This window comes from Hemitrygon akajei, chromosome 26, assembly GCF_048418815.1.
Source record: "Hemitrygon akajei chromosome 26, sHemAka1.3, whole genome shotgun sequence".
Lineage (NCBI taxonomy): Eukaryota > Metazoa > Chordata > Chondrichthyes > Myliobatiformes > Dasyatidae > Hemitrygon > Hemitrygon akajei.
Window position 1 is genome coordinate 44,669,840 of NC_133149.1, and position 15,005 is coordinate 44,684,844.

Sequence of the window (15,005 nt, forward strand, 5' to 3'; positions counted from 1 at the left end):
TAGTCATCCTTACTTCAAACAAATGTTGAACAATAAATCTGTAAACTTTAAGCATGAAATTCCTTATCACTTTTACAAAACCATTTTGAAGAGAATCCGATAACACCATTCAGGCATTGATCATGTGTATAGTCAGAGGCTTTTTCCCAGGGCTGAAATGGTTGCCACAAGAGGACACAGGTTTAAGGTACTGGGGGGTAGGTACAGAGGAGATGTCAGGGGTAAGTTTTTTACTCAGAGAGTGGTGAGTTTGTGGAATGGGCTTTGCCGGCAATGGCGGTGGGGGCGGATACAATAGGGTCTTTTAAGAGACTCCTGGATAGGTACATGGAGCTTAGTAAAATAGAGGGCTATAGGTAAGCCTAGTCATTTCTAAGGTAGGGACATGTTCGGCACAACTTTGTGGGCTGAAGAGCCTGTATTGTGCTGTCGGTTTTCTATGTTTTTCTAATTCTTCCTGGCTTCTCGTGTTACATTTCAAATATGTTGCATGCTTAAATTTTATGGAGTTCCCTGTTTACATGCAGCTGGAATGGAGAAAGTGGCACCTGGAGGTCTTTTGGCTCCTGTCCTTTGGCTTTGCGGTAATTACGGAGGAGATCTCGGACAGGCAGACGAACTCTTACTCCCAAATACTTCTCGGATTCTGTATTCATTTGATGATTTGCACCCAAGGGAAAAAGAAGTTAGAGAGAAAAGTTAACTTTATTTGTCACACGTACCTCAAAACATGGCAACATAGAGTGAAATGTGCCATTTGCATCAAATCAAATCAGCAAGGGTTATGCTAAGCTGCTAGCAAAATAAAAGACAGAAATTACTGGTCATTCATGGAGAAATGTTTGTGCTTGTACATTACTTTATACCTCATTAAAATCCTTTGAATGTTGAAATAAAATTAACTGTAGTGCTAATTAATAATCTTCCCTGGTGACATATAATAGGAGAACATTTGAGTCACACACTCATATCGTCATACAGCGCATAAGCAGGCCCTTCAACCCATCTAGTCTGTGCCAAACTTCTATTCAACGTAATTCCATTATCCATTGCCCTCGTAATTTTGTATACCTCTATCAAATCTCCCCTCATTCTGCATTGCTCCAGGAATTAAAATCCTAACCTGTTCAACCTTTCCTTATAACTCACTATGTTGAGACTTTCATCTGGTTATGAAATTATGAAATACAAACAAGATCAAAATGAACTGATAAAGTAGAGTCTAGACATTCAAGTTCTCATCACATATTTAATAGATTCACAACTCCAAAGGATTAATTGGACTTTTAATTCCAAAATTTGCTTAATTAATTGAAAGTTACTCTATTGGGAATTGAACTCATGTCCATGGATAATTAGCTCAATTAACACAGCATTTTAAACTCAATACCATTGCTCTCCTCTCCCTCTGTAGTCTGTCACTCAATCATTCATAGATACATAGGATGATTGAAGGCCATTCAGCCCTTCAAGTCTGCACTGCATTCAAACACACAAGAGATTCTGCAGATGCTGGAAATCTAGAGCAACACACACAAAATGCTGGAAAAACTCAGCAAGTCAGGCAACATCTACCAAGAGGAATACACAGTTGATGCTTTGGGCCGAGACCCTTCATCACGATTTCAATTCCAGTTGGAATGGTGTCACTTCTTCCATGGTTCCTACAGAGTGTGACTATACTTCCTAGCACTCTGCTCCTTGTAAACATTTTTCTCCCTCCCAGTGTCTCCTTTTCCATTTCTTTTCTAGAAGTTCCACCATCCACTGAATTCTTTCAAATGTCTTCCTTTTCTATTGATGGGGGATTCCCTTCTATTGTGGCTAATGAAACCTAAAACTATGCTCATTCTGTTTTAAAACACAAACACGAGGAAATCTGCAGATGCTGGAAATTCAAGCAACACTCACAAAACGCTGGTGGAACGCAGCAGGCCAGGCAGCATCTATAGGAAGAAGTACTGTCGACGTTTCGGGCCGAGACCCTTCGTCAGGACTAACCGAAAGGAAAGATAGTAAGAGATTTGAAAGTAGGAGGGGGAGGGGGATATCCGAAATGATAGGAGAAGACCGGAGGGGGTGGGGTGAAGCTGAGAGCCGGAAAGGTGATTGGCAAAAGGGATACAGAGCAGGAGAAGGGAGAGGATCATGGGACGGGAGGCCTAGGGAGAAAGAAAGGAGGGGGGGAGCACCAGAGGGAGATGGAGAGCAGGCAAGGAGTGATTGTGAGAGGGACAGAGAGAGAAAAAAGAGAAAAGAAAAAAAGGGAAAAAATAATAAATAAATAAGTGATGGGGTAAGAAGGGGAGGGGTACATCTGTTAATGCCCCCCTCCCCTTCTTACCCCACCTCTTATTTATTTATTTATTTATTTATCCCTTTCTTTTTCTCTTCTCTCTTTTTTGCCTGTTCTCCATCTCCCTCTGGTGCTCCCCTCCCCCTTTCTTTCTCCCTAGGCCTCCCGTCCCATGATCCTCTCCCTTCTCCCGCTCTGTATCCCTTTTGCCAATCACCTTTCCGGCTCTCAGCTTCACCCCACCCCCTCCGGTCTTCTCCTATCATTTCGGATCTCAATGTCAATATCAATACCATAGCCATCTATACTTTATAAACACAAAAGATTCTACAGATGATGAACTGCAGAGTAACACACTCAGCAGGCCAGCGGCATCTATGGAAAGGAATAATGATTTGACGTTTTAGGCCGAGACACTGAATCAGAACCACGTGCCACCTACATTTTCTTTTGTTTATCTAGATGACCCCTGCCACTTTGCTAAACACGACTGGTCACTTTGTTTGCTCCTGCCTTCCATTCAATCACACACCTACTGAAATCTTTTAACCATGAACAATCACAAGGCTGAAATGCTAATCAATTCAGTCGGCATGCTTGCTACTTCCGATGGTTACCACATAGTTTCATCCTCTGTAGCTTTTCACTTCTATATCTTTACCCCATACCACTGGATCTGGACTTTGGAAATCAAGAGAGTGAAACTGCCCCAGCACAAAGGCTTTTCCACTTAAAAACCTCTCCCGCATAGGTGACCAGCCATTGTTGGATATGAAGGACAACTGACAATCGTCACTCTGTCAAATGGTACTGACTCATAGAAACCCTTGAAAGCAAATAATAAAACAAAGCCAAACTGAATTCACAACTTCCTTTAAGTCAGACCTTCGATACAGTTAAATGTCCCAATGTGTCCCGTAGGAAATTCTTCAGTGAGCTGAACAAGAAAGATCTCAACACAGAAACCCAAGTGTCCGGTTGAAGAAATGTTGGTGTTATCTTAGACAAGGGGGAGGTGGAGACAGAGAGAATGTAAGGGAAAATGTATTTAGCCAGAAGGTGGTGAATCTGTGGAATTCATTGTCACAGATGCCTGTGAAGGCCAAGTCATTGGATATACTTTAAAGCACAGGTTGATAGGTTCTTGATTGGTCAGCATGTCAAAAGTTATGGGGAGAAGGCAGGAGAATGGGGTTGAGAAGGATAATAAATCAACTATGATGAAACAGACTTGATGGGCTGAATGGCCCGATTCTGCTCCTATGTCTTATGGTCTTTTGGAAAGAATTTAGAATTTGAGCTGTTGGCAGGTAACGATGAAACAACTCTGAGAAGAGCCAAGAACATATCAGGTAGTTGGAGGGCAGGGGGTGAGCTGGGTTCCTGACCCAAAGGGCATGCAGAGACTGTGGTAGGGATAAGGTCATGATTAGACTTGTTAATGGAATTTTCCACACGGGTGTTCATGAAGTGGGAGGTGATGTAAGGAAGGTGTGATCTAGGTGCAAGTTAGAATGGGGTAGCAGTGTTTACAACAAGCTTTCAAAATGCAGAATAAGCTATACTGACCAGGGTGCACCAGGACATCAGCGATGGAATGACAAGAAGAAACTAAAGTTTTAATAAAGTATCTGGTTCAGATAAGCTAGATTAGTGATGTGAAAGAGGTAGACAGAGGTGGATGCACAGATACATGATCCTACTCTCAACAGGATAAGGCTCTGATCAACCTGAACAAAAAAAACACGGAAATGCTGAAAGAACTCTACTACACAAGCAGTTAACCTCCTAACCCTTCCTCACCACTTATAAACAGAAAACTTTGCAGCTTTTATTACCACAACCACTTATCCCTCTCAACCCCATTCAACTGCCATCTCCCCGGAACCTTTGACGCCCTAAAATAACTCTTCAACCTCCGCTTTAAATACACCCAATGACTTGACCTCCACAGCCGTCTGTGGCAATGAATTCCACAGATTCTAGCTGACAAAATTCCTCCTCATCTGAGTTCTAAAGGGATGTCCTTCTATTCTGAGGCTTTGTCCTCTGGTCTTAGACTCCCCCAAAACATCCTCTCCACATCCACTCTATAAGTAGGTTTGATAGGTTTCAATGAGGTCACCCCGCATTCTTCTGAATTCCAATGAATAGAAGCCCAGAGCATTAAACACTTCATATGACAAGCCATTCAATCCTGGAATCATTTTCGTGAACCTCCATTGAACCATCCTCTATCTCAGCACATCCTTTCAAAAATAAGGGGCCCAAACCTGCTCACAATACTCCAAGTGAGGCCTCATCAGTGCTTTATGAAGTCTGAACATTATATCCTTGCTTTTATATTCTAGTCCTCTCAAAATGAATGCTAACATCGCATTTGCCTTCCTCACCACAGGCTCAACCTGCAAATTAACCTTCAGGGAATTGTGCCCAAGGAGTCCCAAGTTTCTTTGTTCCTCTGAGTTTTGAATTTTCTCTCCACTTAGGAAATAGTCTACCCTTTTATTTCTTCTGCCAAAGTTCATGACCATTCACTCCCCAACACTGTATTCCATTGGCCACTTCTTTGCCCATTCTCCTGATCTGTCCAAGTCCTTCTGTGGCCTCTCTACTTCCTCAAAACTACCTCCCCTACACCTATCTTCATATTATTTGCAAACCTGACCACAAAGCCATCAATTCCAACATCCAAATCATTGACATATAATGTAAAAAGAATCAGAACCAACACTGACCCCTGCAGAACACAACTAGTCACCAGCAGCCAAACAGAAAAGGCTCCTTTCATTTCCACTCTTTACCTCCTGCCAAAAAGTCACTCCTTTATCCATGCTAGTATCTTTCCTGTAATCCAAGTAAACAACATCCACTAACTCTCCTTCATCTATCTTGCCTGTTATTTCCTCAAAGAATTCCAACAGATTTTTTTTAGGCAATATTTATTTTAAAGGAAACCATGCTGACTTTGGCCTACTTTATCATGTACATTCAAGTATCCCGAAACCTTATCCTTAATAATGGACTCCAACATCTTCCCAGCCACTGAAGTCAGGCTAACTGGGTGATAATTTCCTTTCTTTTGTCTCCCTCCTTTCTTAAAGAGGGGAGTGGCATTTGCATTTTTTCAGTTCTCTGGAACCATTCCAGATTCTAATGTTTCTTGAAAGATCATTACTAATGTATCCACAATCTCTTCAGCTACATCTTTCAGAACCTTGAGGGGTTGTCCATCTGGTCCGGGTGACTTATCTATCTTCAGTTTTTTCAGCTTCCCAAGCACCTTCTCCTTAGTAATAGCATCAACACTCACTTCTACCCCCTGACACTCAAATTTCTGGCATTCTGCAAGTGTCTTCCACAGTGCAGACTGATACAAAACGCTTATTTAGTTCGGCCACCATGTCTTTGTCCCCTATTACTACCTCTCCAGTGACATTTTCCAGAGGTCCAATATCCACTCTCACCCCTCTTTTACTCTTTATACATTTGAAAAAACTTTTGGTATCCTCTTTTACAATATTGGCTAGTTTACTTTCATAATTCCTCTTCCCTCTCTTTATGGCTTTTCAGTTGCCTTCTGCTGGTTTTTAAAAGCTTCCCAATCTTCTACCTTCTATATATTATATATAATATATATAGAAAGTAGAAGACTGGGATATATATATATATATAAACTTCTTCACCTTTGGGATGTATCTTTCCTGTACCTTCCAAATTGTTCCCAGTAACTCCAGCCATTGCTTTTCTGCCATCATCCCTGCTTGTGTCCCCTTCCAATCAGCTTTGGCCAACTCCTTTCTCATGCCTTTGTAATTCCCTTCATTCCACTGTAACATTGATACATTTGACTTTATCTTCTTCCTCTCCAGTTGCAGGTTGAATTCTATCATATTATGATCACTGTCTCTCAAGTGTTCTTTACCTTAAGCTCCCTAATCAAATCTGGATCATATCCCAACACCCAATCCAGAATAGCCTTTTCCCTAGTGGGCTGAACCTCAAGTTGCTCTAAAAAGCCATCTCATAGGAGTTCCAAAAATTCCTCTCTTGAGATCCAGCACCAACTTAACTTTCCCAATCTACCTGCATATTGAAATCCCCCATCACTATTGCAATATTGCCCTCTGTACATGCCTTTTCTATTTCCCATAGTAATTTGTATCCCATATCCTGGCTACTGTTTAGAGGCTTATATATAACTTCCATTAGGGTCTTTTTACCCTTTCATTTTCTTAACTCTACCCACAACATTTCTAGATCTTCTGATCCTATGTCACCTCTTTCTAAGGATTTAATTTCAGTTTTTACCAACACAGCCACCCCACCTCAACTGCCTACCTGGCTGTCCTTTTGATACATTGTGTATCCTTGGATGTTAAGCTCCCAACTATAATCTTCTTTCAGCCATGACTCATTGATACCCACAATGTCATACCTGCCAATCACTAACTTTGCTTCAAGATCATCTACATTATTCTGTATACTGCGTGCATTCAAATATAACATCTTCAGTCCTGTATTCATCACCCCTGTCGATTTTGTCCCCATGTTACACTGCAACTCATCCCAGTGACTCCAATTTCCCCCTATCATCTGCTTCCTTCCTGACAGTCTCACTACATACTGCATTTAATTGTAAACCAACTGTCCCATCCTCAGCACTATCACTCTGGTTCCCATCCCCCTGTCAGATTAGTTTAAACCCTCCCAACAGCTCTAGCAAACCTACCCACAAGTATATTGGTTCCCCTTGGGTTTAGGTGTAACCTATCACTTTTGTACAGGTATACCTTTTTCAGAAGAGATCCCAATGGTCCATATATCTGAACCCCTATCTCCTGCACCAGTTTCACAGCCACACATTCATCTGCCAAATCATCCTATTCTTACCCTCACTGTCCTGTGGCACAGGCAGCAATCTTGAGATTACTACCCTGGAGTTCCACCTTTCCAGCTCTCTACCTAACTCTCTATATTCTCCCTTCAGAACCTCCTCATTTCCTACCAATGTCGTTGGTACTAAGATGTACCACGACTTCTGGTTGTTGAAGGTCCCCCTTTAGAATGCTGAAAGCTGTGGATCCGATCCGAGACATCCCTGACCCTGGCACCTGGGAGGCAACGTACCATCCGGGTGTCTTTTACACATCCACAGAATCTCCTGTCCGCTCCTAATTCTGGAATCCCCTATCATTACCGCACTCTCCTCCCTCCACTCTTCCGAACCAGAGACACGGTCACTGCGGCTTCCCCCGGTTGGTTATACCCCACCCCCAACGGTATCCCAAGCGGTAAGCCTATTATTGAGGGGAACGACCACGGGGTACTCTGCACTGACTGCCTATTCTAGTAATTGGCTCAAGGTACTGCACGTCTGATGTAATGTTTAACATTCAAAAGTTCAAAGTACATGATCGAAGTATGTATACTGTGTACAGCCTTGAGATTCATCTTCTTACAGGCAGCCACAAACATCAAAGAAACCCAACAGAACCCATTTAAAACAGACCATCAAACGCCCAATATGCAAAAAAAAAACCAAGTCGTGCAAACAATAAAAAGTACACAAATAACACTCCGAACTAAAGATCGCGAAAGTGAGTTCACGTCACGGCAGCCCGTTAGCGGCAGCCACAGTTCCATTTCAGCGCAGAGACACGTAAACTTTGTGGAGCAGCCCGGCACTGACATCCAGACATTTTCAATCTGGCCCGGCGCATAAATGTGTCAAACACGGACTCGTTCCTCGCTCTCTCTCGAGCAAGGGCCCTACTGCCTCGATTAGGCTCGTACCCGACCTTTTTCAATACCTGGAGACTATTACTGACCCAAACCACAACCCATATTTACTGCCATGCTTACTACAGTGGAAGCATCTTACCACTTCGGTTCTTGTTCGCTGCTTCTGGCGTGGTCTTTCGTTCCTGCTTGCAGAACTGGGAGACTGTCGCAGAGGGAGAACGGGGACTCTGCAGTGTGCAGACGCCGGGGATGGTTGGCACTTCTCCGGCTGGAAGAGACAGGTCGTTCCCCTGGAAGCAGCAGTCTATCCCACTGTCATTGCTGCTCTGATCGCGCAAGCTATCCGGACTCAGCACTTTGCACAGCATATCGTGCCCAGGTGACGCAGCGTCAGGTGTATCGTACAACACCTGGGTAGATAAGAACCTGCAAAGCTCTGTCTCTAAGACAAATAGAAATCCTGACTCTTGATGGGTGTTTTTCTTAAAGAAAGTGAACGGGCTCATTTAAGAGGAAGGATTTGAAATATGATCCTTTGACGGTCGGATCTGCGTCAACTCCACTGATTGGTGCATTTGTTAATCGCATTCAACCAGGTACTTCACAATCCTTCACTTGCACTGAATGTGATACGTTTTTCTTCAAACTTATTTTGCAGGAGTTGAAAGTAAATACAGAGGAGGATTTGGAGGTGCAACGTAATTCTGTTGCTTTTATTCAGCGTTTTCATGGACTCATTAGATCATGGCCCTCACTAAACGCATGTTTTAGCAGCAAGATTTCTTCGTCATAAAAATGCAGGCTTTTCATTTATGTTCCTGTCACTTAGTTTAAGAATATTGATAACGGTATCATGGAATCTTGAAACTCTAAATGGCACCCTTCAGGCTTCTAAACCAGTGTGGATAACTTCACTCACCTCAACGCTGATCTATATCCACAACCTACAGACTCACTTTCAAGGATTCTACAACTCAGGTTCTCGATATTCATTTATTTATTGTATTTGCAGTTTGTCCTATTTTGCACATTGATTGGATGTTAGTCTGTGTGCAGTTTTTCGTTGATTCTGTTGTATTTCTTTGTTCTATTGTGAATGCCTGCAAGAAAATGAATCTCAGTAGTATATGGTGGAATATACATACTTTGATAATACATCTACTTTGAACTTAGTACCTGATCAGAGAGAAAAAAACATATTTGGCGTGCCAGAGTGCAAATAATTATACTCCAGAATTACCTAGTTAGTACTACAATATTAGCAGAGGTAGATCTGTGTTTTCCTTGGTTCCTTGTTCTTCCTCAAACCAAACCAAAAGCAACGTGTCATTTTATTTCTAATCACTTTCTCAGGAATCTTGCTGGACACAAACTGATTGGTCTTATTGAAAAACGACATAAGTCATAGGTGCAAAATTAGGCCATTTGGCCTATCAATCATGTTCTGCCATTCCTACATTAAAACAGTGGCTGAGTGCAGTCATAACTTGATTCACCTTATGGTTGTACATTGCAATTTCCTGACAGTTTATAACCATAGACAATGCAGTGGTTTGTACCTTTTCTCTGTAACACTGTCAATGTAGTTAAAACGTTCTTTGATATTTTTATTGATGCTCACTCACTGATCAAAGGTTTACCACAGCTAGGACTTACTGTTGGCAAAACTTTATCCATTCCAATCCCCTACTAGCCCCATACGTACCTCATTTAAGCTTTTCTTTAATAGCTTTGTACACAAATCATCGGTCATAGTGAGGTAGATCATTTAATAGTCTTATAAGCAGCATTCACAAGAGAAATATAAGCTAAACATAAATTATACACAACTTTTACAAGAAAAACAAAATTGGAGCATAAAAACCGAAGTATCATTTAGTTCATAGTGATCAGAATGGTCATGATTTTGCTACTAAAACAGAGGAGGACTATTCATATAGGGTCTTGGCCATCTCTACAGCTCCACACAAAGTATAAACACAAGAGATTTTACAGATGCTGGAAATCCAGAGGAACTCACACAAAATGCTGGAGGAACTCAGAGGGGCAGGCAGCGTCTCTAGAGAGGAATAAACAGTCAACATTTTGGGCAAGTCCTGATGAAGGATCTGAGCCTGAAATGTCAACTAATTATTCCTCTCCACAGATGCTGCCTGATCTGCTGACTTTCTCCAGCATTTTGTGAGAGATGTTCCAGACAGCGTTACCTTTGGTTTTTGAAGGGCCCTCTTCTCTCTCTAGTTACTCATTTTCCTTTTACATATTTCCGGAATCTCTCTAGATCTTCCTCAATCTTCTCTGCCAAAGGCATCTCATACCCCACCTTTGTCCTTCCTGGTTTCTTTCTTGAGTACACTTATACATCCCTTATACCCCTCCAGGGATTCACTTGATCCCAGCTGTCTGTACCTGACCCATGTTTCTCTCTTTTACCTCTTAATAACTCCCATCATCCAACTTTCCCTACTACTGTCAGCCTTGCCCTTGTTAATACATAATGATTTATTGCCTCCAGTTGTCCTAGAAGGAAATCAAAATTGCAGAAATGCAAGACAAGATTTTCAAATAATTATGCATCCATTTACACAAATCATTGCCAACTTGTACGCCCACAATTCTTTCACTGCCATATTGTCCATGGGGTGTGTTCTTGAATGCACTAAAGCATAATTCCAGTTACCCCCACAGAATGTTTTTCTTATAAACTTGTCAATTCATTGAATTGTGAAGCATAATCTCCCTTGAAGACTCATCTGGTGACAGATGATCTAAGCTTGCCAAAAGTAATTTTTCACAGACCTTTCACAGTCATCAATGTGCAGAGATTTAAGAGGAGGGTTCAGGTGTTAATTAGGTTCCCAGTTCCTCCCTCTTGTACTTTAGTCAAAGGAATTACTGCTGCTTGCAGATTAAAATTAACATAAGATACAGTGACACGAGGAAATCTGCAGATGCTGGAAATTCAAGCAACACACACAAAATGCTGGTGGAACGCAGCAGGCCAGGCAGCATCTATAGGGAGAAGTACAGTCGACGTCTTGGCCCAAAATGTCGACTGTACTTCTTCCTATAGATGCTGCCTGGCCTGCTGCGTTCCACCAGCATTTTGTGTGTGTTGATAAGATACAGTGAAGGGACGCAAACTGCTGGAAGAACTCAATGGGTCGAGCAGTGTCAGTGAGGAAAGAACAATTGTCAATGTTTCAGGTCAAAACCCTGCATCAGGACTCCCATGAACACTAATTATTATTCCTCTGTTGCACTATATATTTATGTAACTTATACTGATTTTAATGTCTTGCATTATACTACTGCCACAAAACAACAAATTCCATGACGTCAACGATTCTGAAATTAAAAATGAATTCTGCATTTCTTATAAGGATTTAAAAGATTAGCTGTATTTGTCATATGTACTTCAAACCACACAGTGAAATGTGCCGTTTGTGGCAATGACCAACACAGTCTGAGGATTGTGCTGTGGTCAGCCCTCAGCTGTGGCCATGTTTCCAGCACCAACACAGCATGCCCATAATTTACTAACTCAAATCTGTATGTCTTTGGAACATGGGAGGAAACCAGAGCACCCTGGAGGAAACCCACATGGTCACAGGGAGAATGTACAAATTTGTTACAGACAGTGGCAGGACTTGAACCCCAGTCGGTGGCACTGTAGAGAGTTAGCTAGCTGCAATGCATTTACTGCTTTTTCACCCACAGAACTGCCACTCACTGGATGATTTTTATTTTTCACACCATTCTCTGTAAACTCTAGAGACTGTTGTGCGTGAAAATCCCAGGAGATCAGCAGTTTCTGAGATACTCAAACCACCCCATCTGGCACCAACAATCATTCCACAGTGAAAGTCACTTAGATCACATTTCTTCTCCTTTCTGATGTTTGGTCTGAATAACAACTGAGCCTCTTGACCATGTCTGCGTGCTTTTATGCATGGAGTTGCTGCCACATGATTGGCTGATTAGATATTTGCATTAACGAGTAGGTGTACAGATGTACCTAATAGAGTAAATGGATGCAATCTAATGAAGGAACTCAGCAGGTCACCAGTGCCCCCAGGGACAAACATTTTGCACAATACAATCAGGTGTATCACCAAGAAAATATCTCTTGGTGAAGCAGAATTGGATATGCATTTTGCAGGCTGAGCAGATAAAGAGAGGGTGTGATGTGAAGAGAGAAGAGGAGCAGGAGGAGAAGGGGGAGGAAATTTGATCTCAGCTGAAACTTCACTCAATAGAATTAAAGGAAACTTACGGTGTGCATTTTCACGCCTTAAAGAAAATAAAGAAAGTTCATTCAGTGGTAAAAGCTCATAAATAATTTAATGAAGTAATGCTTTGTCAATGTTTGTGTTAGACAAACAGGATATATAAAAGTTCTGTGTCCTGTTTGTCCCCATGAGACAGCCATAGAATCACAGTCATAGAGCCATACAAGGTGAAATAGACTCTTTGATCAACTGAGCCTATGTGTAGCATCAAACTCGCTGTTTCTCTAATCCTTTTATTATTTTCCTTGCATCCCCATCAGCTTAAAAGATCAGACCACCTACATGAGGAGCAATTTACAGCCACTAATCAACCTACCAGGCTGTATAACTGGTTGCATCACTGTCCGGTATGGAGGGGCCAATACACAGGATCCGAGAAAGCTGCAGAAAGTTGTAAGCTCAGCCAACTCCATCATGGGCATGAGCCTCTCCAGGTTCAAAGACACCTTCAATAGGTGATGCTAGGATTTCCTGGTGGTGGCTGATGGAGTAGCAGCAATCTCCCATTGCTCCAACTGTAATTATCTTACTATTTCCAACCTGTATTGAAACTTCCTTTTTAAGTGTGATATTTTTTCATCATGGGGTGGCAGAGGTACTAAAAAGGATGATCCCCCTGCTTCTTTGGATTCTATTATGGATTTGCTGCAAAGTCATCCACGAGAAGCCTCTGAGAAGTTTCAACAATTCAGCTCTGAATTTAAACAAATAGATTCTATTCAGCAAACTCTTAATGAACATGATAAACGTATAAAAATAATGAAGCAATGTTGTTGTCTCTGGAAATGGAAGTGGATGAATTGCAAAAGCTTTGTGAAAAGCAATTGAAGTCCAACAAAAAGTTAAGACAGAAGATTATCAACATAGAAAATAGAAGTAGAAGGAACAAGGTACGGGTTCTGGGTCTCGAAGAATTAACCAAAGGTAACCATCCTATGGAATTTTTTTGCAAGATTTTTTAAATTTGAAGGCTAACTGCTTAGCCTGTTTTTTCATGAAGATATAAGATTAAATGTTTAAGGTCTTTCTGTATGAATAATTGTATCTTTTACTTTTGGTAAACCTTTGTAACTAATTTCCTTTTGTATTTTTTAATACTGTATTTTTGATATATGAGAATTGAATTTCTTGTTTGGATATTGTTTAGTCTAGGTTGGAATATAAATAACCTTGAAACTAATTGGAGTGATCCCCAGGTTTTTTGGGGGGTTTTCCGTAGTTGTAGATGCCGGCTCTCTATTGGTCGGTCCTCTTTCTTTGAGAGATGAGCAGGGGCATGTTTTTTTTTCTCAGAAGCTGTTTTTGAATTTTTTTTAGCCAATTTGTTGCTTGGTTACCATTTCTCAAGGATTATGGATTGGTTTTAACTTACATTTTAACCCTTCCTTTAAATAATATTAAAAATGGACCAAACTATCAATTTACTCAGTTTTAACATGAAAGGGCTAAATCACCCTGTTAAACGTAATAAGATTTTTGCTTATATTAGGAAATTTAAGGTTCCTATTATTTTTTACAAGAAACTCACATACGCAAATGTGATAATCTATGTCTTTTTAGCCGTTGGAACAGGCTTTGTTTTCATTTTTCTTTTCAGGCCAAATCTAGAGGAGTTTCAATTCTTATAGATAATACACTTTCCTTTGTCCAACATAAAGTAGTGTCTGAGACTAATGGACATTTTGTTATTGTTTCAGGAAAACTAGATAATACAAATGTTGTAAATTAATAGTATTTGCTAAAGTGTATGCCCAAATGTAGATGATCCAGGATTCTTTGAGTGTTTTTTTTTTCCATTTTTACCAGACCTGAGTCTTCATTCTTTGGTGATGGGAGGAGATTTTAACTACTGGCTAGACCCAATTTTAGACCCGTCGTCTTCTAAACCAGCATCTCTTAATAAATCAGCTTTGTTTATTCAGTCTTTTTTATTGAAATATGGTATTGTTGATATTTGGCGTTTCTTACATCCTTTAGATAGGGAGTACCCATTTTTTTCCCATGTTCATCATACATATTCCAGGATTGCTTATTTTTTTATTGATAGTCAAATGATTTCATTAGTTCATTCCTGTGAATATAAAGAGATTGTTGTTTCAGATCATGCTCCTGCATTTCTATTTTTAAATCTCCCTGGTCTTCCTCAAACAAACAGATTTTAGCTTTTTAATACAACTTTGTTATCTGATAAGGATTTTAAAAAATTTCTAGAGAGGCATATTATTTTGTTTTTTGAAGAGAATAAAAAGGAAGAGACTTCTAATCTTACTGTATGGGATACTTTCAGGGCCTATATTAGAGGACAAATTATTTCTTATACTGCGAGTGTTAAGAATAAAGCTAATAAAGAAGTCATTCAATTAGCCAATCAATTGAAACAATTAGATCAAAAATATGCTAGAGCTCCAGATCCTGTTTTATATAACATGTTGAAGTTAAAACTAAATATGATCTTCTGTTAAACATATCCAATTGAAACTCAACTTCTTAAAGATAAAACTCAATTTTACATTCACAGAGATAAATCAGGCAAAGTATTGGCCAACCAATTAAAAACTTATGTAGTTAAATGACAAATTAAAGAAATTTGCAAAACTAATGATGATAGGACAACTGATCACTCTGAAATAAATGATACCTTTAGAGAATTCTATTCTAAACTTTATAGTTCT

At 40.4% G+C, this 15,005-nt stretch overlaps 1 protein-coding gene across 3 annotated transcripts in view; it reads right to left on the bottom strand.

Moving 5' to 3' along the window:
- Window positions 1-8,524, bottom strand: part of LOC140716939 (uncharacterized) — a 38,379-nt gene extending 29,855 nt beyond the window's left edge. For 2 of the 3 annotated variants that reach the window (XR_012096391.1, XM_073030088.1), the window contains exons 1-2: window positions 8,181-8,524; window positions 549-646 (exon numbers count right to left, since the gene is read on the bottom strand). Coding sequence is in view for 2 of the 3 variants with exons in the window: in XM_073030088.1 (XP_072886189.1) it covers window positions 549-646; window positions 8,181-8,409 (327 nt within the window). In the remaining variant the exon portion in view is untranslated. Of the gene's footprint in view, window positions 1-548; window positions 647-722; window positions 796-8,180 lie in introns of all 3 variants that reach the window. The other variant, XM_073030089.1, reaches the window with a different exon arrangement.
- Between the last annotated feature and the right edge of the window lie 6,481 nt (window positions 8,525-15,005).